The sequence below is a fragment of the Populus nigra genome, chromosome 19, assembly GCF_951802175.1.
Source record: "Populus nigra chromosome 19, ddPopNigr1.1, whole genome shotgun sequence".
Lineage (NCBI taxonomy): Eukaryota > Viridiplantae > Streptophyta > Magnoliopsida > Malpighiales > Salicaceae > Populus > Populus nigra.
This window is the reverse complement of record NC_084870.1, coordinates 8,275,698-8,297,955: the sequence shown is the minus strand read 5'-3', so window position 1 is coordinate 8,297,955 and position 22,258 is coordinate 8,275,698. Positions and strand designations below refer to the sequence as shown.

At 34.3% G+C, this 22,258-nt stretch overlaps 2 protein-coding genes across 11 annotated transcripts; one reads left to right on the top strand and one right to left on the bottom strand.

Moving 5' to 3' along the window:
- The first annotated feature begins 576 nt into the window (after positions 1-576).
- LOC133679735 (uncharacterized) lies at positions 577-10,147 on the top strand. 9 transcript variants are annotated; one of them, XM_062102422.1, is made up of 9 exons: positions 577-755; positions 847-928; positions 4,984-5,055; positions 5,320-5,433; positions 5,821-5,898; positions 6,499-6,534; positions 6,645-6,738; positions 9,377-9,445; positions 9,800-10,147. In XM_062102422.1, the coding sequence occupies exons 4-9, from the start codon at positions 5,417-5,419 to the stop codon at positions 9,809-9,811; spliced, it is 306 nt and encodes a 101-aa protein (XP_061958406.1). In that variant the 5' UTR covers positions 577-755; positions 847-928; positions 4,984-5,055; positions 5,320-5,416; the 3' UTR covers positions 9,812-10,147. The 9 variants fall into 9 exon arrangements, 2 of the variants coding, with proteins under 2 accessions (XP_061958406.1, XP_061958405.1); XM_062102421.1 differs by having other exon boundaries at positions 9,580-10,147; XR_009836204.1 differs by lacking the exon at positions 5,320-5,433 and having other exon boundaries at positions 5,821-6,534; positions 9,377-10,147.
- LOC133679734 (MADS-box transcription factor 23) lies at positions 5,909-21,132 on the bottom strand. Of its 2 annotated transcripts, none has more exons than XM_062102420.1 (9): positions 20,993-21,132; positions 20,340-20,589; positions 9,918-9,996; positions 8,903-8,964; positions 8,502-8,601; positions 8,373-8,414; positions 8,205-8,285; positions 7,762-7,916; positions 5,909-7,661 (listed from the first exon to the last, which is right to left on the bottom strand). In XM_062102420.1, exons 2-9 carry the CDS (start codon positions 20,519-20,521, stop codon positions 7,646-7,648), a joined length of 717 nt encoding a protein of 238 aa, XP_061958404.1. In that variant the 5' UTR covers positions 20,522-20,589; positions 20,993-21,132; the 3' UTR covers positions 5,909-7,645. The 2 variants fall into 2 exon arrangements, with proteins under 2 accessions (XP_061958404.1, XP_061958403.1); XM_062102419.1 differs by having other exon boundaries at positions 20,340-20,577.
- Positions 21,133-22,258: the final 1,126 nt, after the last annotated feature.

Sequence of the window (22,258 nt, the reverse complement as noted above, 5' to 3'; positions counted from 1 at the left end):
CCTGCCAGTAAGATCACGTGAGTAACACATATAATCGATTTTTTTTTTTTTACTGAGAACAGGGATTAAAGCAGTAAAAAACTTAGATTAAAAAAGTTAACTTAGATTACTTAATCAGATTGAAATACAAAATTAAATACAAACTCATTGGAGGGCTACTAATTATCCAATGATCCCTATCAAGTTAGTTCTTCAACAAATCAAAGTTGATTAACCACAGGCATGATTTTCGATTCAAGAACTAGCTTCCGAATACCTAGCATTCTAGCAAGCACAACGCCCTTCACTACTGCCCATAATTCTGCCTTGACAGATGAATATATCGTGTTGATCGCAAAACCCTCAATCCAAGAACCGAGCCTTGACGGATGAATATAAAAAATATATTGAGCGAACAATTAAAATTACCGCGTTACATTTGAAGCAAGCCTTTTTCAGTGCTAAACTCACAAGTTCACACACTGGGCCCTGCGAAAGACGGAAACTTATCCAAGTGCACCAATTACATTAAGTTCAAATGTACTAAATCACAGCCCGCCTTATTTAAGCCTCTTGAGAGATGAAGTTAGTTGAGAATTGAGATATTTTCTTCTCTCTCCATCCACGTACACAAAATGCAGCCTTTTACATACATAAACATAAACAGGCGCGATCCTTTTATTCACCTCCTCCTAAGAATAATTAGATCCCCCTCTCCACCCCCCTCTCCCTCTCTGTTATTCTCCATCTCCATGTTCTCTCGTCTTCTTGATCAAGTGCGTGAACTTCCATGACCTTTGAATTAACTGCATTTTCATGTCTTTCTTCAGTTTTTTTGGTTGTGATCGGTTTGTATTCTATTTGCAGGTTGCTTTCTTACCTCGACGGGCTTAAACTTCCGAGTGTAGTAGTTAGTTTCAAGGTTATCGAGTGGCTTTGATTTCTATCGGTAAACGAGCATTCCTTATGCGCACACATGTTTCAGTAATTATTTTTGTTTTTATAACTTCTTGTTTTTGTTGTTGTGTGTTGTGTGATGGATTATTGTTACCTGACTTTATATTGATCTGTGTGTTGAGGTTCTTGCATCAATTTCCTAGCATATCTCGCAATTCTACATGGTTTGACGTTTTCTAGGTTTTTTTTTAATCACTGTTTTTTCTTTGCTTGACATGGTCTAGGGTTTATTTTTTCCTTTGTACAAAGGAATTGTTGCAACATAGTGGTTCCGGGAGCTCTATACATGTAAGAGTTTAGCGGCGTGACCTAATTTGTTGTGTTGGCTTAAGACATAGTGATGAGAGAGGGGTTTCCTCAGGTTATGTGAGTGGGTGTAATTGAGTTTTTGGATTGAGCTCGGAAATTACTCAATGATTGTGTTGTGTTGTGTTGTATTTATCCCTAACAGTGAAGAAATTTTTTCTCTATGTACAGGCTGGCAGGATTTTACCAAACCAATTAAATCTTGTGCCCGCACTCATATTGTTGTCTTCATTTTTCTATTAATTCGGTTTGCTCAGTAACTTGTTTTGTGCAATACTGATTACGGTGGAGACAATCCTTTGGATTGGATGCAATCGAAACTAGTGCTTGCTTGATTTAGTTTGAGATTCAATACATGGTTGATAAATTTAATTGAAGAAAATGAAGATGACAGAAAACAAGTAGAAGATGAGGGGATTTGGCCCTTTCACTTCTTACTTTGATTTGTGCTTTATATTTGATGATTAAAGGATATGATCACTCGATAAGGTTTCTAAGCATAGAAGGTTCATACGTGAAACAAGTCTTTAAATCCATAAAAGACGCTGACACTTTGTTCAAGGTTGTTTGATTATGCTTGTGTTGCCATACAATCCTAGTGGAGGGAGAAAAGAGTTTTGTTGTCTGGTATACCTAGAGGAGTGGAGGAGAATAAAGCTTGTGCTAATGGGTACTTAGAGGTTTTTATGGTCGGAGACTGCCTGAGTAGAGTAATATATTCTCGATGAGTTGACAGAAACTTCTGTCAAGAGATGGTAAATAGAGGTACCCTTCTGAATTTTACAAGGAAAGCTGATTTATTGAGTTATACATCAGCGTTGCTATGTTCTCATATTGGATGGTGTCATGATTGTCTGCTGATTTGGTAATGTTTAGCTGGTAAATGACTGTAAATGGTGTTTAAAGTTGTAGGTATAGATGGTTCTGGGTGCTGCCATGTCCAAGTTCAATGTTTCTTTCTCCCTCCTTTTAATGGATTCGTTAATATCCATAAAGTACAGAAGGGAAATTTCAGGGTTCATTTTAATGTGTGACTTCTCAATCAATAGAGAAATTTTTATTGAGACTCTTCATTTGTATCACCACTTACTCCATCTCAACAGAATGGACTATGATTTCTTGCTCTCCTGATTTTATCTCTAAGATATGAGTTGCTGTAGGCTCACTGTGTCTTTTTTCTCCTGCTTCTTGTAGTAAAGGTAGAGTTTTCTTTCTTTTCTTTAATTTTTCCGCCCAACCTAATGATTGCTATTCTTTCAATGCTTAAGGACAAGCTTTTTTTTTTTTTTTATGTTTATCTAACCCCCCATGTTTTAAACCTTATAGGTATTCAATATCACTTGAAAGTTAGAAGTTGGCAACTCTATTTTATACTTTCTATTTTTGCTGGCCTCTTAACTTTGTATTGAAAAGCTAGAATTTAGTGATTCATGTAAATCTAATTCATTGAAATTCCATCATTATAAAAAAATAAATAATAGAAAGGAATACCGCAAATAGAGCCATTGTGACACCCATCAAAGGAGTAGTTCCCAACCCCGAAGCTACTTTACCATATTCCGAATTCAATGGTTTCAATGAATCCCCTACAATAGTTTGTCTTGGACCAGATCTAGAACTCCCCTCAACGCTTTGTGTAGCCTTTTTTGTATTAACTGAGATCTATTGACTTTGTATACCATTCCGTTGTTAATAAATGATTTTATCATAGATCCATTATGGTATGGAAATTCTTATTCTTTTCTTATTATATAATAATGGAAATAGCAACCCTAGGCGCCATCTTTATATCTGGTTTACTTGTAAGTTTTACTGGGTATGCCTTATATACTGCTTTTGGGCAACCCTCCCAACAACTAAGAGATCCATTCGAGGAACACGAGTGCATTAGGATAAGTAGCAAGGCCTGATGCGTGGATGTCCTCTAGTTAATATAGACTACAGGGAAAAAAGAGAAGGAAGCAGAGTGGATTGGTGACCTAAGGCCAAATATATTTAGCATAACCCACAAAGGAAGCAAACTAATTAAGACTGTGTTTGTTTTCCGCTGCCTTTCACGTTAGTGGTGAATTAAACGCAACATGTTTGGTATTAAAGAGAACCGAGTTTTATGATGCAAGACCCATTAAAAATTTGAGTTCAAAACGTAGGTTTTGTGCAGCAGTTTTTACATGTTTTTTTAAACGAGTTTCGTAAATATTCTTCACTAATCTCCTTTTTACTATTTGTAAAAAAGCCAAAACATGTTATCCAAACATTTTATACATGTTTGTTGTTGCATATAAACTTCAACCACAACTTTTACCAAACACGTATCTAAATTTAATTAACTACAACTAAAAATACTTTTTATAAACTTGTTTTTTTCAAACCACAACCACAAAACTTACCTTAAAAACAAACACACCCTAAGAGTTCCCTACCCCTAAAGCTATTGCCCTGATCCCTATCATGGCTACCAAGCCTCTTAAAATAAAAGTCCCTAGTGTCTTATATTCTGGATGAGTTATCTCCTTTCTTCCATGACCTAGGATGAATACATTATAGATCATACCCCTTCTGCCTGGTTTCCTTGTTTGCCTGTAGTGCATTGGTCGTAGTCTATGGTGTTCGTCAAGCATTATAGTGCCCATAGAGGAGTTATGAGCTTCAATGCTACTATGAGTAGTGTGAACAGTGGAGAGATTCTCCACTGTTTACTGGGCCGGGCAGCGCCGATGCAGCCCAAAATGGCCGGGTCGGGTCTGACCTAGTTTTTCAATGTTTCGATGAAAACCGGGTATTTTAATACCAATAGGGTGGTTGAGTCCTTGACCTAACCTGAACAAATGCAATACAGAGCACCTTCCCCATTCTCCTTCTCTTCTTCTCTTAGAACTCTAGCCTAGTCCACTCGTACCAGGCATGAAAAGCCACTTGAATCCTAGAAGTAGATCCTAAAAGCCATTAGTTTAGGTCCAACCCTGTATGCATTCCACTCAGGACTTTGCATCTCACATGCGTCGCCAGAACACCTAACCCTAATAGGTATGTCTATTGGCTGGACCCCATGCTCCAGGCGGGTTTAGCCTGTTCCATCACCAACAAGGCTATGAGTCAATGCTTTATTCAAGACAAGTCTTTCACTCTATTCTCTTTGTTTCGAGGGTTATTAAGGCTTTTAAAATCATCAATTGGCAACCTTGGAGCAGAGGGTCCATTCCCGAGGAGAGAGTTCCCCAAACCAGCACTATCATGGCATGTGCTACGCCCTAATGTTTTTTTTTTTTTTTATCAGGAAACTTAAGTGGCGTTTTGATTGAATTTAGTGTACAGTTTGTTTTTGCTGAATGGGAGCATTGTGTACTCATATCGTGTTGTTTAAAACTATTTTTGCTTAAACAGATAGGTTATAGTGTAACAATGATTGTCTGAAGATTACGTGCTATATATGGTAGCATTCAAGAAATTTGTTTTCAAGATAGGTTATAACTTGGAAAGCAGGTTACAATCATGTAGGTCATGTTTTATGTCATCATGCCTGCATGTTATGTTCTTAATTCGAAAGAAAATAATCATCATCAAATCTTGAAATTCAAATAAATGGGCTTGTGTTTTGTAAGATATTTATATGGTTCTATTAACTGTTAGTAAACAACCACTGTGGATCATGTTCATTTACATTGCATGAAACTTGTTCCGGTCTTGCTACTAGCTTCCCATTATTGGTTTTGAAATAACAAGATATTCTTTTTTATTCAGGAGACGTGGATTGGTTTTGGTACTTGTAACTACTTTCTGGCAGTAACACTACACAGTTCTCTGAAAAGTATGGTAAGTAAATTAAATGTAATAAATCTCGCTCATATGTGTCTAAAACAAAGTAATTCTTTATAAATTAATTTGAGAATACATGGTTTGATGACTCACTCAATCCATTATGTAGTTTAACTGATGGAGTTAAGAACCTTTTTTGTCACTGGCATTATGACACGTTACTTCCTAATCAGTCAGTCTCTAAATTATGGTATTAGTTCTGGTAGGGGGCACATATACTGTTGACATTTGCTTACATTGGTCTCGTGGTCTTGATTTCAGAGAGCCATCTTACTCAAGGGCCATTGCTTATGCAACGGTAAAGTTATTGGCTTGGGTTGCAGAGAATGCTGTTTTGAATTTTGTACAAAGTAACTTTATGGAAAATGTGAATGGGTAAGGTCACCTCCAGATTAAAACTAACTTAGCCCATAAAAGGTTAGATTTTGTTGCTGCTTGTTGACACACTCAAACTTATGAATGAATGCCTAAATTGAAGTTAATTGAGGCCCAAAGTCACTTAGACCCAAGTTAACAAACTAAAAGAAATCCGTCTCCATCATGTTTTGCCAAGTGCCTCACATGAGGGATCTCTAAGTTGCAGGTATTAAAATTCTGAAGAAGTAATTCCATTTTTATTTTTCATGGTTGTGTTATTATGTCTGCGAAGTAAGACCAAGTTAAAATCATAAAATCTTTAACAGCATGGAGGCTCAAAGAGAAATTTTGGTCACACACACACACACATGAATCTTAAAAAAGTTATCTTTTTAATCTTTACAGCACATCTTTTTATTATGAGTGGTGGTACAAATATATTGATTACTGCAAAGGCAACTCAGTGGATGCTGGAAACACAGATAAGTGGAAGTTTTTTTTTATTAATGTCTTTAGTTTTAATCTGAAAATCGATATCAAAACAATACAAGTTCCATGAAAATTGTCTCACTATCCATTCCCATCTCCTTTGTTTAATGTAGTGTAGACACATGTGAGTAAAACATAGGTTTGGTAAAGCATGAATATTGGAAGATGCATCAGCATGCACGCTTGCTGACAGTGGTTGTACTTGCCAGTCTTCTGATTTTTCCACTAATGAACATCTAAATGTCCTTTACAGTTGTGTTGCTCTGGTTCTAATCACTTGCTTCTGTCACTATCAATTCCCAATTGTTTGTTTTCTCATGTTTTGAAGTTTGATGGTATACTTCAACTTTGGAATTTCACTTTTGAAATGGAGAATTTACTGTTGGCTTCCCATTATATATTGATGAGCCATTTCTGAGAGGCAATTTTTAGTCTGTGTTAAGAATTACCTGAGACTTGGAAATGGCAAGTTACACTGCTTAGAAGCTGCTGTACATGAAAATTATCCATTTGTTATTTTAGGACAAAGTTTAACTAAAATCTTATATGAAAAAAAAAGCAGTTAAAACTAATGTTGCCTTGGGTAACAGCACAACAATGGCGCTGGAAAATCTTTGAACAATGCCAAAGGTAGATGCTCTGCCCTTTATTTACTGAATTCCTTTACACACATACAAGCACAATGCTTTTATATGCTCTGTCTTGTACTTTAAAGAATCCTGATTGGTCTTGAACTTCAGGTATTGGATATTATCCACTGCTTTTACCGAGGAGTCCTGTCTGCTTAGAGCTCGTCAGCCGAGTTCTATGCTAGACCTGGCAAAGGGAAATGAGGTACAATTATTCTGACGATTTTAGATTTATAAACTTGTATTCTTGAGATATTGCTTGTTTTTTTTTTTATTTGCAATATTACTGCATAAACTATGCTGTGATGTTTAATTTAGTCTTTATTCGAGGTTTATAGTTGACGAAATTTCTGATAGAGAACATAAGTTTGTGACAGCATTTTTTTCTTTAATCATTTAATGATACTAAAATGCAGTTTTTCTTCATTTACAGTATGAAAAATCCTGTTCTAGTTACGCTTTTTCCCTCGATGTCTACATTTTGTTGCATCTATATGACAAATGTACTAGGTTTTATTGTGTTTAACTACAGGGATTATGTTTTTGTCATTATAAATCAAGCATTCTGTTTTGGTAACTATACTATCTCTCATTTGAAGTTGGTATGTTGTCAGATCAAGCAGCATATTATTGTTTTATTGACTTCCTACATGTTCTTTCATGAACTTCTAGTTAAAGAATCGAAGAATGTATGCTATTACAGGAAAGCATATATGGATTATATCGTCCAATAAAATAACTATCATCAGTTGCACAAGTCTCCCTCTTAGTCTTATGAATCTTCACTAAGCAAAGCATATATACATAGCACATTTCTTCTAGTAGTTCAATTTGTCGATCACATTTAAATGTTTTAGACATCTAGAGTACCCAGCTCATATTGAGCTTTCCATTCTTGCATATTTGATACAGATAGCTTGTCCAGCAATCATTTACATCATTCTTTAAACATTGTATAAAATATATCATACCAAATAGGATGGTCGTGCTGCTGAACATATTTATCTTAGCTGAGGCTTGAGATCTCATCGCTAGGAAGCGTGCACACTTCAACTTAGGATCAATTTAATGGATGATGATTGATAACCATCTTCAGATATAAACTGCTTTCACTATTGAAGTTGCAGCCTGTTGCAAATTTTGAAAAGAATGTCATTGGATTATGGTTAAGCCAATTTCTCATAACTATTAGTTGTACAGTTTCCCATATCTCGTGAAAAGAACTTACCCCAGTTTCATTGATTTTCCTGGTGCCTCGATGTTATGAGGATGTGGCTGGCTCAATTGGAGCTGGATTGGGGCATGCGAGTCATATCCATTTCCTACTGTGCAAGGGGCCTGGGAAGCCCTGTTTGCTTCATCCACATTCTGTCTTCCATAAACCTGGGATAAGAGTGCGGTTATGAGTGTTCAGTTTCTAAAATCCTGAAGTTTAGGTTTCACTTTACTTAAGGCTTGCTGCTCTTGATATGGTTCCTATGCACAAGACATTAAATTGTATTCGATGTTGAAGAGCTAACTGGTTGTAGGATTGGGAGTGCATTCTACGAAGACCGACCAGGTGTATATATTCTGTTAAGGTTCCTTATTTGGTGGTAAAAGATTAAGTTCGGAGCTGAAGGGGAGGTGGAAAATATTTCTTAGTGATACATGTGCTGCCAAGACTTGTACCTCACGCAGTTCTGAATTTTCTTGACTGACGAGTTTAACCTTCTTGTGCAGCTCAAGGTTTTCTTGATAAATTAGATTACCCTGCAATGAAGCCAATGAAAGCCAGTGAACATGAGAATGTCTTTACAATTAATTCGGGAATTATTGAAGTCAATAGTCTTGGAAAACCTTTCTGTTCAGGTCTTTAATTTCATCAGTTAAAATTTGGTCCTGTGTAAAAAGAAAAAGGCTGCATCAGCATTATGTGCATGCTGCATATGCATATAAAAAGTGATCTTGAGATCAGGAGGGCTTTACCTTTTTCATTCGAACTCCTTTCAAACTCATCTCCAGCTGGTTTTCTAGATTCTGTAGATCCTTGGTGCTCAAACCGGACAGTTCTTCTCCCATCAATTGCCTGCAATGTCACAGAGGCAAGTGTTAGGTGTGGTGCCAGAGTCTTATACTTGTCCATGAATATGGTGCCATAAAAAAAACCCCGTCCATAAATACTTAAAAAGTCTGGTAGCTTTTCTTTTCAGGCGGATGTGGCTGCAACTGTGATCAATGATATGAAACATTTAGAGATATTTTTGCCAGTAAGGTTACACGGCTGTAAATTTTTTGATCAGACAAACCTGCACATCATCATTTCAATTCCAGTGGTGATGTGTTGTTGAGATAATCGATTGAGAATATTGGGTGATTATTAACTTTACCGATGGCATTCTTGCAAGTATTGCAGTTCCTTCCTCAAGCTTGCTGCCTCCCTTTGCCAAAACTAAATGAAGCACACATCATTTGACAATCAATAATTCATGTAGAATAGAATTGATGAGAGCTGCATTAAGAAGTGACTGCCTTAGAAATTTGAATGTCACGCAACAATCTACACGCAACACTTGGGGCGTGCTTGTCATTTTGCTGCCAAACCTCCATTTCAAGAAAATTTTATTTTATTTTTATTTTGCTCAAACTTAATTTTTATTTTGTGTTTTTAGATGTGCATGTGAAAAATAAATTTTAAAAATTAAAAAAAAAATTATCATGATATATTTAAAAACCAAAATAACATTTTGAACAGCAATTACAATCAAGGTTGTGTGTGTACAGGGTTTTGCACACAAGGTAATGAAATGTTTTAAATTTGTAGATGTTCCTGTATGGTGATTTACTGCCATATTTGGTTGCAGAAAGTTAAAAGTGGACGCTGCTTGGCCCGTTACAGGATTGTATCATTTATGGTGACCCTCATATGCATGGTATGATAATGATAGCTCAGAGTTAATGATCTTCTATGCTTCTTTATTGTATATGACTTGGAACCACAATGATGCCATCCGATGTTTAGCCTTGGAGCCATCTCCTTGACATACAGTTATTATAATCTATCTAGTGTTTGTCAATGACGGGTGCCTTGGATCCAAATCCCTAATATCTGGCTGACAGTGCTCTATTTGTGGAACCAACTGCTCTGAGGCTTGTTGATGCCAGCTTTTGGCGCTCTTTTTTTGTTCTTAAGAAAAAAAAATCAGGGGCAGATTTAAATCCCAGTAAAGTTCCCGTATGGGAACAGTGAAGAACCGTGTAACTAGTTATATTTTGTTCCTGTATAGATTGACCTTTAGAGCCATTGACAGCAGTCCTCCTGAAGTAATTCAACTACTCAAATGCATATGCCACTATGCATGCTGTAAAAGCTGCCAAGTGATGGGTGTTTGATGGAGTACATACCTTGACTTCCGAAGCAGGATTTAACAGCTGCTGTTGCTCCTCCTTCTGCTTGTTGTAGCGGTCGATGATGGACTTCATACTGAATGAGAGCAAGAAGTTATGTAACTAATTGATACTAGTAAGGTGATAATTCTTTGAATTTGGCATCCTGGAATTTCATGAACTAATGATACTAGTAAGGTGCAATCCACAAGTTTGAAGCGGGACGAATGCTCACAATTGAAAGAAAACTATAGCGCATCTGATGTTATGTAACTAATTGATGCCCCCATCAATGCCTTTTCAAATTTGCATGTGAAATTGGGATACTGTCTCCGTATTTTCTGGTCACTGTTCGAATGATCTACAGTTTAGATCCAAGTGAACAAATGAGAGTTGCTTGCGCACCCTGTCTTTACCTGTCACTTCTCAAGGCTGTAACGGAAGTATGGTGTGGAATATTGCCCTTTACTGGCCAGGGTCCTAAGACCTTGGTCTCAGTTACAGGCAAAGAGAAGGTACTCAAATATCTTTCTTGTGGCCCCCCTCGGTCTTCAGCGCTTTGATTTTGTCTTCAACGAGCCCAAGAATGAACAGTTGCCAATATTTTCGCTTTTTTAGTTTTAAGAAACTAAATTAGGCAACCGATTGGCTTCATTTTTTAAAATAAAAGTGTGATTTTACTAACAATACCTGATTTTATCAACGTTATTCAATTTTTCATCGCTGAATACAGACTTATTATGTCAACTGGTGACCGCCGCCACTGGGCCCACCTAGCCAACGCCACGATTGGCGGGTTGCAGCAAGCTAAACTGCGACCTTCCTATTTGTTACAATTTTCACCGGTCACCACAGTTAACCACGCCAACATTGACGCTAGTAATCCAAGGTTAGATGCTTTGGTGAAGTGTTTGGCTGGTTGCTACCACAGCCAAAGGTCAGTGGGGCTGCCATCACCACCATCACTTGGTGACCACTGCAATTATATCGTAGGCTCGTTTATTGTCACCACTACAGATATTCAAGGGGCATATGGCCCTACTACCGGTGCCACCAACCAGTATCTTACTAGTTGTTACCATCACCACCATATTAGCACCCGTCCACCACCAGCAACTCCAATAGTCACCACCACCTTTGGCGAGTATGCACCGCTATGAACTAATAACAACAACTAGTAATTACCATCACTTCTGGAAATCAAAAACTAAAAATTAAAACCATCATACTAAACGAGTTGCTGCTTTTGACAAGACAAAAAAAAAATGGGGGGGGGGGGGGGGGTGTTCAACAAGGTAAAGGAGGGAAAAAAAGGAAGTGATACAAAAAGAGACCGTTAAAGTTCGCAAATATAAGAAATTGAGGATGCATATACTCTCTTGGATATTAGTATTATTATAACTTACTAGATATGGGAACGACATTGATCTTCATGGAAGAGGTGGAAGCGACACAAGGCACTCAACGTCAAAAGCCCTTTATTATTCTTCTTTATCTAAGCAATTTTCTTGATTCCAATCTAAATTAAATAAAGTTGCACATACATGTCTATATATCTTTTAAGTGAAAATCAAAGGCATCCTTTATTATTTTCGTATAAACTATAAAGACAATTAAGTATCTTGTGGTAAGTTCTATATATATTTTGAATCTAAATTATGAGAAAATTTTGGAAAAACAAGCAGCAGTCCAAGGATAGGTTAATTAATACTTTTTTTTTGGTACATGAAATATAAATATTATGCATATATCACATCACTCTTAATCACTCCTATTTAGAGACCAAAGCTTAAAGGACATTTTTTTTATACATAGAGAAGCTACAATTAGACGTGGGGATTAATGTGAGACTCCAACACTACGCCTCATGGATGAGTGTTTTATATAGAGGTGATAAAAAAAACTGATAAACTGAGAAAACGAAAAAGAAATTAACCAAAAAAACTGAATTGAGAAAAAAAACTAATTAAACCGATTAGAATATTTAGAAAGAATCCCGGTTCGATTTGGTTTTTGATTCTGTAATGCAGAAACTGGTTAAGCTGAAATGAACCGAACCGGTTCAAAAAACGATACTATAGTATAAATAGAAAATTTTGCCCCTTCTCGCCTCTCTACTAACCTTAACCAGAGCACCCGTCCCCTCTCGCCTCTCCGTCTCTCCCTCTCAGTCTCCTTAGACTTAGAAAATAGAAACACAGAGATCCAAAACAGTTTGTGTTTCCATCATCACTTAGAAACATAGAGATCGTTCGCTTGATTTGCCCAATAACCCTAGCTACTAGCCTACTAACACCCGCCCCCTCTCGCCTCTCAGCCTCTCCCTCTCCTTAGACTTAGAAATAGAGAGATCCAAAACAATCAGACACACTAATTAATTGGAATTTGAAACCAATCAAGCCTCTCAAAAACATATCGGTGTTTTTTATAACCTATCCACTATCTAATTGGCCTTTCCTCTTCATCTACGCAAGATCACATGGTACTCTACAGTCTCCACTACTTTTTTATTGAATCAGTTCTATAGTAGTGAGTTTTAATTTTATTTTTTATTTTTTAATTAATTAATTAATTAATTAACTAATGGTTGCTCGTATTTTGCCTAGCTTTATCATCTATTTAATTTATTGTATTTGCTTTTTTTTTTCAATGCAGAGGTTAAAGATACATTTGCTGTTTTGAATGCTCAAAAATCCATTTATAAGGTAGAAAGGAATGTATATATTTTGATTTAGTGTTTGCGTCTTTGTTTGAGTCACAGCTTGAACTGATAAGAAATGATGTTTTACTGGGCATGCTGTGGTTTGTGTCTTTGTTTTTGAAACACAGTAAACTATTCATGTTTAATCCTGCTCTCAATTCAAATTCTTAGGATTATTTAGTTTCATAAAAGTTGGGTTACAAATTTGTTTTATTGGGTATGTTGTGGTTCATGATCTCTTTTATTTTTGTCACAGTTGACTATTTTCTTAGGATTATTTAGTTTCGCATTGCTCTTAACCTGCATGTTGTTGTGGTCTGGCATCACATTATAATTTCTATGAAGCAATAATAAAACATTTTCTTTTTATGTAATTTTATTAGTAATTTCAGTTTCCACTTAAAAGTAACAATCAAAACTAACCCCTAATTAATAAATAGATAACAAACAGTTGACTCCACACTTCACTCACTTACCCGTCACCCCTATCGGTTTTTTTAACTAGTTGACTATAGTGTGTTTGTTTTTAAGTTTAAAACGTGTTTTTAAATCCTTTTTTTCAAGTCCAGTTGAATATCTATTACCTCTTCTGGTTTGTGCAATTTAATTTCAGTTTGGTTTAATTTCAGCTTAGCTAAATCTATTACTTCTTCTTGTTATTTTTTAGGGTCTTTTACCTATAGTTGTTGGTTGTTGCATCATTGTTGTATACTGCATATTCCAACATGCATAAATATTAACATGTTTGCATTTGGTAATTACAGATGGAAAACCTTCAACATCAAAATGTTTTATCCACTAACACTACCCCAACATCAACCAATACCTCAGCTTCAAACACTTACCCAACATCAACTACTGCAGGATCTGCCACTTATAATAAAGGTAAACAACTTCAAGTCTTTACATCAAGAAAAAAAAATGTTGATGATAAAAAAAAAATCATAAATTTGAGATCATTTTACAAAACTTGATGGTGATCCTACAACCCCTAGAGCTGAATGTAATTATTGTGGAAAGGATTATGCATGTCATACTATTATTAATAGGACAAGTAATATATGAAGCCATTTAAAAGTATGCAAAAGGTTTTCTTTTGTGGTTGATAAGAAGCAAAAAATTTTGGTAGTAGAACCTAATAAAGCAGGGGGTGAATCAAGAGATCGAAGCGTGGGAACTCTTAAGGCAATAGGTTATGATTATGATGAATGCAGACAAGCACTAGTAAAAATGGTTATAATTGATGAGTTGCCTTTTAATTTTGTGGAGTGTAAGAAATTTAGATTATTTTCTTAGACATTGCAACCTAAATTTGACATTCTTTCTCGTTTCATTGTTATGAGAGATTGTTTGAAACTTTATGTTGAAGAGAAGGAAAGATTAAAGAGAGTTTTTAAAGGTCAACGATTATGCTTAACAACAGATACATGGACATCAATCCAAAACATTAACTATATGTCCTTAACGACTTATTGGATTGATAATGAGTGGAATTTGCATAAAAGAATTCTGAATTTTTGTTAAGTTTCCAATCATATAGGTGAGATAATTGGTCAAGTTATCGAGAATTGTTTGTTATATTAGGGTATTGATAAACTTTTAACTATTACAATAGACAATGCAAGCTCTAATAGTGTTACTATTTCATATTTAAAGAATATGATGAAAGATTGGTCAACTAATATATTGTCAAATAATCATTTGCATGTTAGATGTTATGCACACATTGTAAACCTCATTATGTGTGATGATTTGAAAGAGATTAATGTTTCGGTTGTTAAGATTTGAAATGCAATTAGGTTTGTGAGATTTTCACCTTCTAGGCTACTTGCATTTAAGAAGTGCACATAAAAGTTGCATATAGAGTGTAGAAAAATCATTGTGTTTGGATGTTGCAACTTGATGGAATTCAACTTATTTTATGTTAAAAGCTCCTGAAAAGTTTGAAAATGTGTTTGTGAGGTTAGGTCAAAGTGAACCTAGGTATATGAGTTATTTTTGGAGGTTGCTTCAAAGGGGAATAAAAAAACATAGGGCCACTTAGTTTGGAGGACTGGAAAAATGCTAGAACTTTGTTAAAGTTTTTAAAGATTTTTTACATGGTTATATTGAAATTTTCTGGCTCATTGCATGTCACATCAAATTCTTTCTTCAATGAATTGATTTACATGCATACAAACTTGTTGCAATTGTGCAAAAGTAGAGATAATCTTTTAAGTGGAATGACGATGAACATGATGAGTAAGTTTGAGAAGTCTTAGGGTTGTGAAGCAAATCAGAATTTTTTATTGTATGTGGCTAATGTTGTGGATCCACGTCTTAAGTTGAAACATGTAAAATTTTGTTTTGGTGAGTTGTATGATTATGACAAAGCATAATTGCTAACAAAAAAAAATGAAAGATAATTTGGTGAGCTTGTATGAGTTTTATTTGAAAGCCGTTAAAGTAGTGGATGATAATAAGTATAAATAAGATGTTGATGATGCTATTGATGACATGGAGGTATATGTTAACACTTTAGCTCGATTCAAAAGCCATTTACAGGAGGAAGATGGTGTGGAAAATAGAAACGAGGTTGAGAGGTATTTGGTTGATGGTTGTGAGTTTTCTAATGATGATAAATTAGATATTTTTGGGTTGGTGAAAGATTAATACTTCAAAATATAAGATACTTTTGAAAGTTGCACAATATGTTCTGGCTATTCCTATATCCATAATGGCTTCTGAATCAGCCTTTAGCATAGTCGATCGTATACTCGACTAATTTCAAAGTTCTCTATCTCCAACAACAGTTCAAGCACTTATTTGTTATCAAAATGGGTTGTATCATGGTTCAATTCCAACTGATAATAGAACCTTGATGAATGATTTTGAAATCTATGAAAACCTTGAATCAGGTAATGTTTTTTAAAAGCTTACACCTTTTATTTCATGATTTATTAATTTTAATTTGGTGGAAAGTTGCATCTAGTAACGGATGATAATTAGTTCACAAATTGTGATGCATTTATTGAAAACATATGGTAAAAATACTATTTTTTCTTTTTATATCTTCTAATTTAATTTATCATGTTATAATTCTAGATTATAAATTTCAGGAATCAAAGTGCAATGTTCTTGAAGTGCTTTTTTATTGAAACGATGTGCAAATGAAGATTTATTTTTTTGGCTTAAAGTGTTTTATGATAATGTTATTTGTTGTTTTTTTTTTAAACCCTTTGAAGGCAATGGTTTGTAATTTAGATTTAAAATTATTGATGTGTGACTGTGTGTTATTTAAACTTTTCTGAAGCAGAAAAATTTTAGGAAGATAAAAAATATATTGAACACAAGATTGACATTAATAATTTAATATAAATGAATATTTAGTGGCCAAAAATTTTAATAAACACAAGATTGACAATAACAATTTAATACAAATAAATATTTAGTGGTAAAAAAATTAAATATACTTTGGAATCTTCAAAGAAATTAGACAATATCAACATTAATTGCAAGCCCATTATAAATCCATTAAAAGCCCATCATAAAGCTCATTACAAAGCCAAAAAAAGCATATAGGTTTTTTTGGTTTTGGGCATCAAAAACCAAACCGAAACCGGTCGGTTTGGACCGGTTTCGGTTCGGTTTTTTCTGGTTTGGTTGTTTTTTAAGGTTAAAAATCGAACCGAACCGAAAATAATCACCTCTAGTTCCATGAGGTGTTCACTCATTCATTATCATTAATTATATGATTATTATTTAGGAAAAATTACTAATAGGCTCTAAATTCTAATGATTTAAATTACTTTTAGTCCCTAAGCTCTTTTTTTTCTTTATAAATAAGGAGATTTTCATCATCCGCACAGAATATTGATGAAACAAATCTCAATTATGCTTTAACTTTGTGTTCTACAGGTTTATTAATTTATCTTGCCTTCTAATTTCTTTCCCGTATGTTTTTCTTATACCTGTTGCTATTCAATTTTCACTTCTAGTATTGCTTGACAAATATGACCATCTCCTTTGAATTTGACTGATTGATCCTTGTCTATCCTTTAAATTTCATAATTAATTCAAGTTCATGAACAATTTCTATACTGAACCTAGCTCGCAAAGGAAACTAAAGAGGAAATATAAATATGAATAAACATAATGAAAATGATAAAGAAGCGTACGCAGGCATCATGAAGAAAAAAGGTGTAAACTATGAAGCCGACAAAGCATAATTGAAAATTTGAAAGGTGTTATTAAAAAAAATGTACGTTTGATTAACATTCAAAGATGATAATTTTATTACATAAAATTCTCTATATTTATTTTAATTAATCCTATGCAATTGGTAAACTTGTTTAAGGGTTTGATTCGGTTAATGTACGTGTATATATTGAAGGTGCATATATATCATTGGTTCCCAAGTCCCAACACAGGTGTATCAACAATTCTTCTCTTGAACCATGCACCCTATAGACCTGGCAAAAAAATTTACTTTATATCTCGATAATGGTTAGGCAAAAAGGCCCGGAATCCTCACTATCATCAAGGTTTTTTACCGGGATGCAAGTTTTCGATTAGCAGTTCTGGAAAAACCTAATGCTACGCATGTTAATTAAGCTAGCCCATGTACGTCAAATCTTTCTCACTATATATATATATACACACATATATATATGTATATATATATATGTATGTATGTATATGTATATATATATGTATGTATGTATGTATGTATGTATGTATTGTGTACGTTGGTCTTCCAAGAAGCTTTTGTGTTGCATACCGTTGCTATCCTAGCAAGAAAAGAGCGTTGCCTAGCACAATTAATAGTGAAAGAGAAGGTTTGCAATCTAAATATCCAAGCAATGCAAATGATCTTGTAATTTAGTGGCACTATTGCAAAAGAAAGTGGGATTAACAAGAGCTGGATTAGGATTTATAAGCCTTGAAGGCAAAGATGTAAAACACTATAATCGAATTGAAACAACTACAAATCCCACTTTCTTTTGCAAGAGTGCCACTACATACCGGGAAAACTAAACATGAACTACTCTTAACTGTTCATATAAACAGTGAAGAAGGCCCTCTTTTTTTTTTTAATTTTATTTCTTTATGTTAAGTTTTGATTCATTCTTGTAAAACACTGTAATTGAGTTGAAACGACTACAAATCTCACTTTCTTTTGTAAGAACGCCACTATATACCCAAAAAACTAAACATGAACCACCTTTTCACTGTTTATATAAACAATGAAATAAGTCTTTTTTTTTTTTTAATTTCATTCTTCAATATTTAATTAATTTTACATTAGTTTTCATAATTTATTTCCGTTTATTTTTTATAAGATTATCGCAGTCTCAGACAAACATCCTTATATTTAGTCTATACTTGATTTTACGAGCATCCATTTTTGTTATTGTATAATTAAGTAAAAATAATTTACAATAGTTTTAAAAAAATAGTTACAGTAAGTTATTAAATTCTTGATCTAGATCGCGGGTTAAGCTGTAAAGTCTAGTTGATCCAATATATTATTATCTTAATGTTAAAAAAAAAATTGTCAACACAATTTTTTTTAAACCAAACCACACTTTTTATTAATCATTTGAATTGTTTTTAGACCTACCAAATCAATTAATTCACGTTTAGATAATCTTTACATGATTTAATTTTAAATTTGGATTGGGTAAAAAGATAAGAATATCAAATAACTTCCTACGACCTAAACACTTTTTCTTATATTCATTTTTTTTTAATCCAACCCATAAGTGTAGCACGACAAATATATTAATTAGTGTGGTCTATACTATATGGACGGATGAACAAACTCTCAAAAAATAAGAGGGTAAATGTTTAGATACGAAAAGGGTAAATTTGAACAATTAAGATTAATTTAAGTTATCATGAATGTTTTTAAAAAGAGGGAGGGGCCGTAAGGAGTCACATCTAAATATCAATTTAAATATTTCCCACAACAGAGCTACTGTTTATGCTAGGTATTTCTGTATGGTCTTGTCAAATTATACTATATGCATGATTAATTGGGAATGCATTGAATGCTTTACAAGATAAGAGGGGAAAATTTTAATTTCTAGATATTCTCTCGAGTACTTATATATAGCTAAAGAGAGAGAATAATTAGAATTAGAATATAAAAAGATCATTCAATATTCAAGAGTTTAATATATCTTAAGAGGTTGATTCGATGGTTAAAAATGTGCGCATTCCTTAATTCCTCAGTAATATTTAGATAATTTAATTTTTTAATACATTGAGTCGATATATATAAGAAGTGCACTCTTAAAGTCATTTAAAGAGAAATTATTTATTATTGATTGACATGTAATTAGTTGGAGAGCAAAAATCGACTCTAATATTAATGTTTTTACATCATATATATATTCACTAATTGTATCTCCTCCTCGAGTGAAAGTGAAATCCACCGAGGCTTGAGACATGCATGATCCAACATGCCTGATATTGAAATATTAATTTGAAGAAAGAATATGGGCAGTATCCAAAAACCCGGAGCTTGGAGTCGAAGAGTTTCTTATAATACTATATGAAAGAACCAATGTCTAAATCCATAGATGAAAAGTGAAGAACGTATATTGATTCTCATGGAATTTGTTATTGTACGTGTAAAAGGGATATATAGAGGAGATTTTAATCTAATTAATTGTTGATTTATCTTAACAAAACAGATGTTCGTGTCAGTATTGAAGCCAATATATATCTAATGTATATCTCAAAAAGTAACTATTAAATTATCTAGATGGTGGCTCAATGATAAAAACTTAGGATTAAGATGTTTGTCTTTTTTGTGGTTTCAGGTTCGAACCATATGATTGTTCATATGATGGCTACTGGAGGCTTAGATGGTCGTTAACTTTAGAACTTGTGGAATTAATCGAGGTGCACGCAAACTGGTCTGAACACTCACGTTAAACTAAAAAAAAAACTAAAAAAAAAGTAACTATTAAAACACTATTTATCTATACTATTGCTATATATACAGTACTAACTATATATACAGTACTAACTATCTAGCCAGTAGTTGGTGAATAACATTAAAACCTAGTAAATATAGGTTTCCCCATCCTGGTTGTATGTTGAATTGCAACCTAATTAAACTTTTGATTTTTTTTTATTTTTAAATTATTTTTTATATGTATTTTTAGATATTTTAATGTGTTAATATTAAAAATAAATTTTAAAAAATAAAATATTATTTTAATATACCGACACTCTGAAACAGTGACAAAAGTATGCAAAAGCTGCAGCTCCTTATTTTTCAGACTCAAACTACAGCCATTACCATCTGCAAGCTGGTTATGTGCCTAAACAAAATGAATGTGAATCAACAATAAGCTGCAGGCTGATCACCTTGAATCCTTGATGAGAAAGGTGTCGGCCGGTAATAAACATGCATGCGTATGAGATAGGCGGTCTTCGGGTTGGAAAGCTCTCGCGAAACAAAGTTGTAACTTTATTTTATGCAATAACCTTATCCCTATGAACCATATTTTAGAAGCTGTATTTTATGTAAAAATTAAATTCTAATTACCTGAGCATGGGAACTGCTTATCTTGTGAAAGAGGAGGAGAAAAGGAAGATAAAGATGGAGATGGAGGCAAATTAAGAGCAAGCAAATCAATACATGTGAACTAATTACTGTTAATTAAATCATATATACTGTATAAATAAACCAAATATATAGAAATAGAAGAGGAGAGATCGAGAGAGAGAGAGAGAGGTCTGACCTAGTGTTTGCATAGTCATAGAGTTTGCCTGTGCTGGAGAAGATAATAACTCCAATTTCTGCATCACAAAGGATTGATAGCTCCTTAGCCTTCTTGAGCAACCCATTTCTTCTTTTGGAGAAAGTTACTTGCCTGCTCGTCGAATTGTCGATCCTGCGTATCACAATCTTTCCTCTCCCCATCTTGCTGATCTTGGGGTTTTCTCACTCTTCTTTTTATTGCTAGGTAGATCCAAGATCTGAATACACAACTAAGTCAATTGTCAAAAACATTACAGGAAAAATCCTTCTTGAATTACTATATTGATTAGTGCTGATAAAGGATCTCCAAAAAACAAATTGATGGTATATATCAATAAAAAGTTGGGATCCTTCCAAAAAAAAAAAAAAAAAAACACAACTAAAGTGAAGGGGTCACAAACTATAGGGAATGAAACAGTAATTTTTTTTCAAAAATAGAAATGAAGACGTGGTATTAATTAGTCTAGATATAGAAGAGTAATTGGTCTATTATTAAGCGAGAATAAACGGAAAGTAATTTAATGTAAATAGATAATTAAAGAAAAGTCTATAAATAGGGAGTTTACAATTTATCAGGGGGGGAAAAGCAAGAAAAAATAAATAAACAAAGGAGAAAAGAGAAAAGAAGCATACCTGTGCTGGAGGAGGTATGATGGAGAATGGATGGAGGAAGAGCAGCTGCTGCTCCTCTTTTGGAGATATGTTGAGGATGCCAATCTTATGCTTTATGTGGAAAGTTGAAAGTGGGTGTTTTGGCCTTTGATGAGAGATTAAAACAAATTCTTTCTTTTAATTAAGTGGTTAATCCAACCAAGGTGTCTTAATTGACCATTCTTCAGGGTCAAGAGAATCAAATAAGGGGTTAAGAAGCAGACACGAGATTGGTAGGGACAAGTGTCGGTAGTTGAGAGCGAGTATGATTGATAGCGCTACACCATCAAGTGGAGAATATGATTTCCTCGTACCTGGGTCCCCGATTCCCTGCTTAGCTGTCTATCTAATAGATTATCGACACGTGCTGTTACCAAAACCGGGACTTGCCTTTTTTCGCACTTGTTTCCTTATCTTTGTATGTTTTTTTTTCTTATTTTAGGACAGCAACTGCTCAAGTATGCTTCCTCGGTTTAGACCCTGTATTTGTCCCCAATCAGTAAAGTAGCCCTTGAGGAAAATAATCTTGGAAATTTGACTCGATCTTCTTATTCAACCAAATTAGTAACAAATCTTGAATTGCTCTTGCTTTCAGCCATTTCCCCTATCTTTATCTAACCTACAAAAAATAATCATTTAGTTTATATTACTTCAAGCTCCTTTTATTTTCATGTTCAGATTTCTGCGCTTGAAGGGGGCCAGCATGAGAAACATGCAACGGCAAGTATGAAAATAAATATAAAGTAGGAGATAGGGCTACAGGTGTAACAAGTTGACTTCTTAGAAGGTCTTTACCTGAGAAATCGCAAATATGAGGGTGGAAGTTAATTTAGTTTCTTAAAGATCTGGGAGGCGGCCATTATGAATCCCTCGCCGCCTAAGCATTGAAAATTACATTCCGTCACTGCAGGTCTCGATGAGTATTAAAGAACAATAGACGTCCTCGCTCTGTTACCAAATGGTTGGAATGGCCTGAAATTGACAAGTATAGGGTTAAATTGACTGGATTTTCTCACAGGGTCTCATTCTTTCAATTCATACAAACACAACGGCTACAGTGAAGTGTTTTTCTTTCTTTCGAGTGTCCATTAGAATATTGCCCAACGCGATAGGCTTAATCTGCCCCCCCCTCTCTCTCTAGTATGGACTCGCATTTAAGTCTCAAATATTCACTTTTTTATATATATTCACTAGTTTTTTTATCATGCATTCGCTGGATCAGAAGTCTAGCTACTAATATTCCACCAC

Bases quoted from the DNA above. Each gene is read 5' to 3' on its own strand.
- LOC133679735 (XM_062102421.1), top strand. The intron at 5,899-6,498 runs TAAGTGGAAGTT...GGTAACAGCACA, and splicing joins GTGGATGCTGGAAACACAGA to ACAATGGCGCTGGAAAATCT. The intron at 6,535-6,644 runs GTAGATGCTCTG...CTTGAACTTCAG, and splicing joins ATCTTTGAACAATGCCAAAG to GTATTGGATATTATCCACTG.
- LOC133679734 (XM_062102420.1), bottom strand. From the start codon at position 20,521: ATGGGGAGAGGAAAGATTGTGATACGCAGGATCGACAATTCGACGAGC. The intron at 8,965-9,917 runs GTATGTACTCCA...TGCTTCATTTAG, and splicing joins ATCCTGCTTCGGAAGTCAAG to TTTTGGCAAAGGGAGGCAGC. The intron at 7,917-8,204 runs GTACAAGTCTTG...CTCTTATCCCAG, and splicing joins AAAATTCAGAACTGCGTGAG to GTTTATGGAAGACAGAATGT.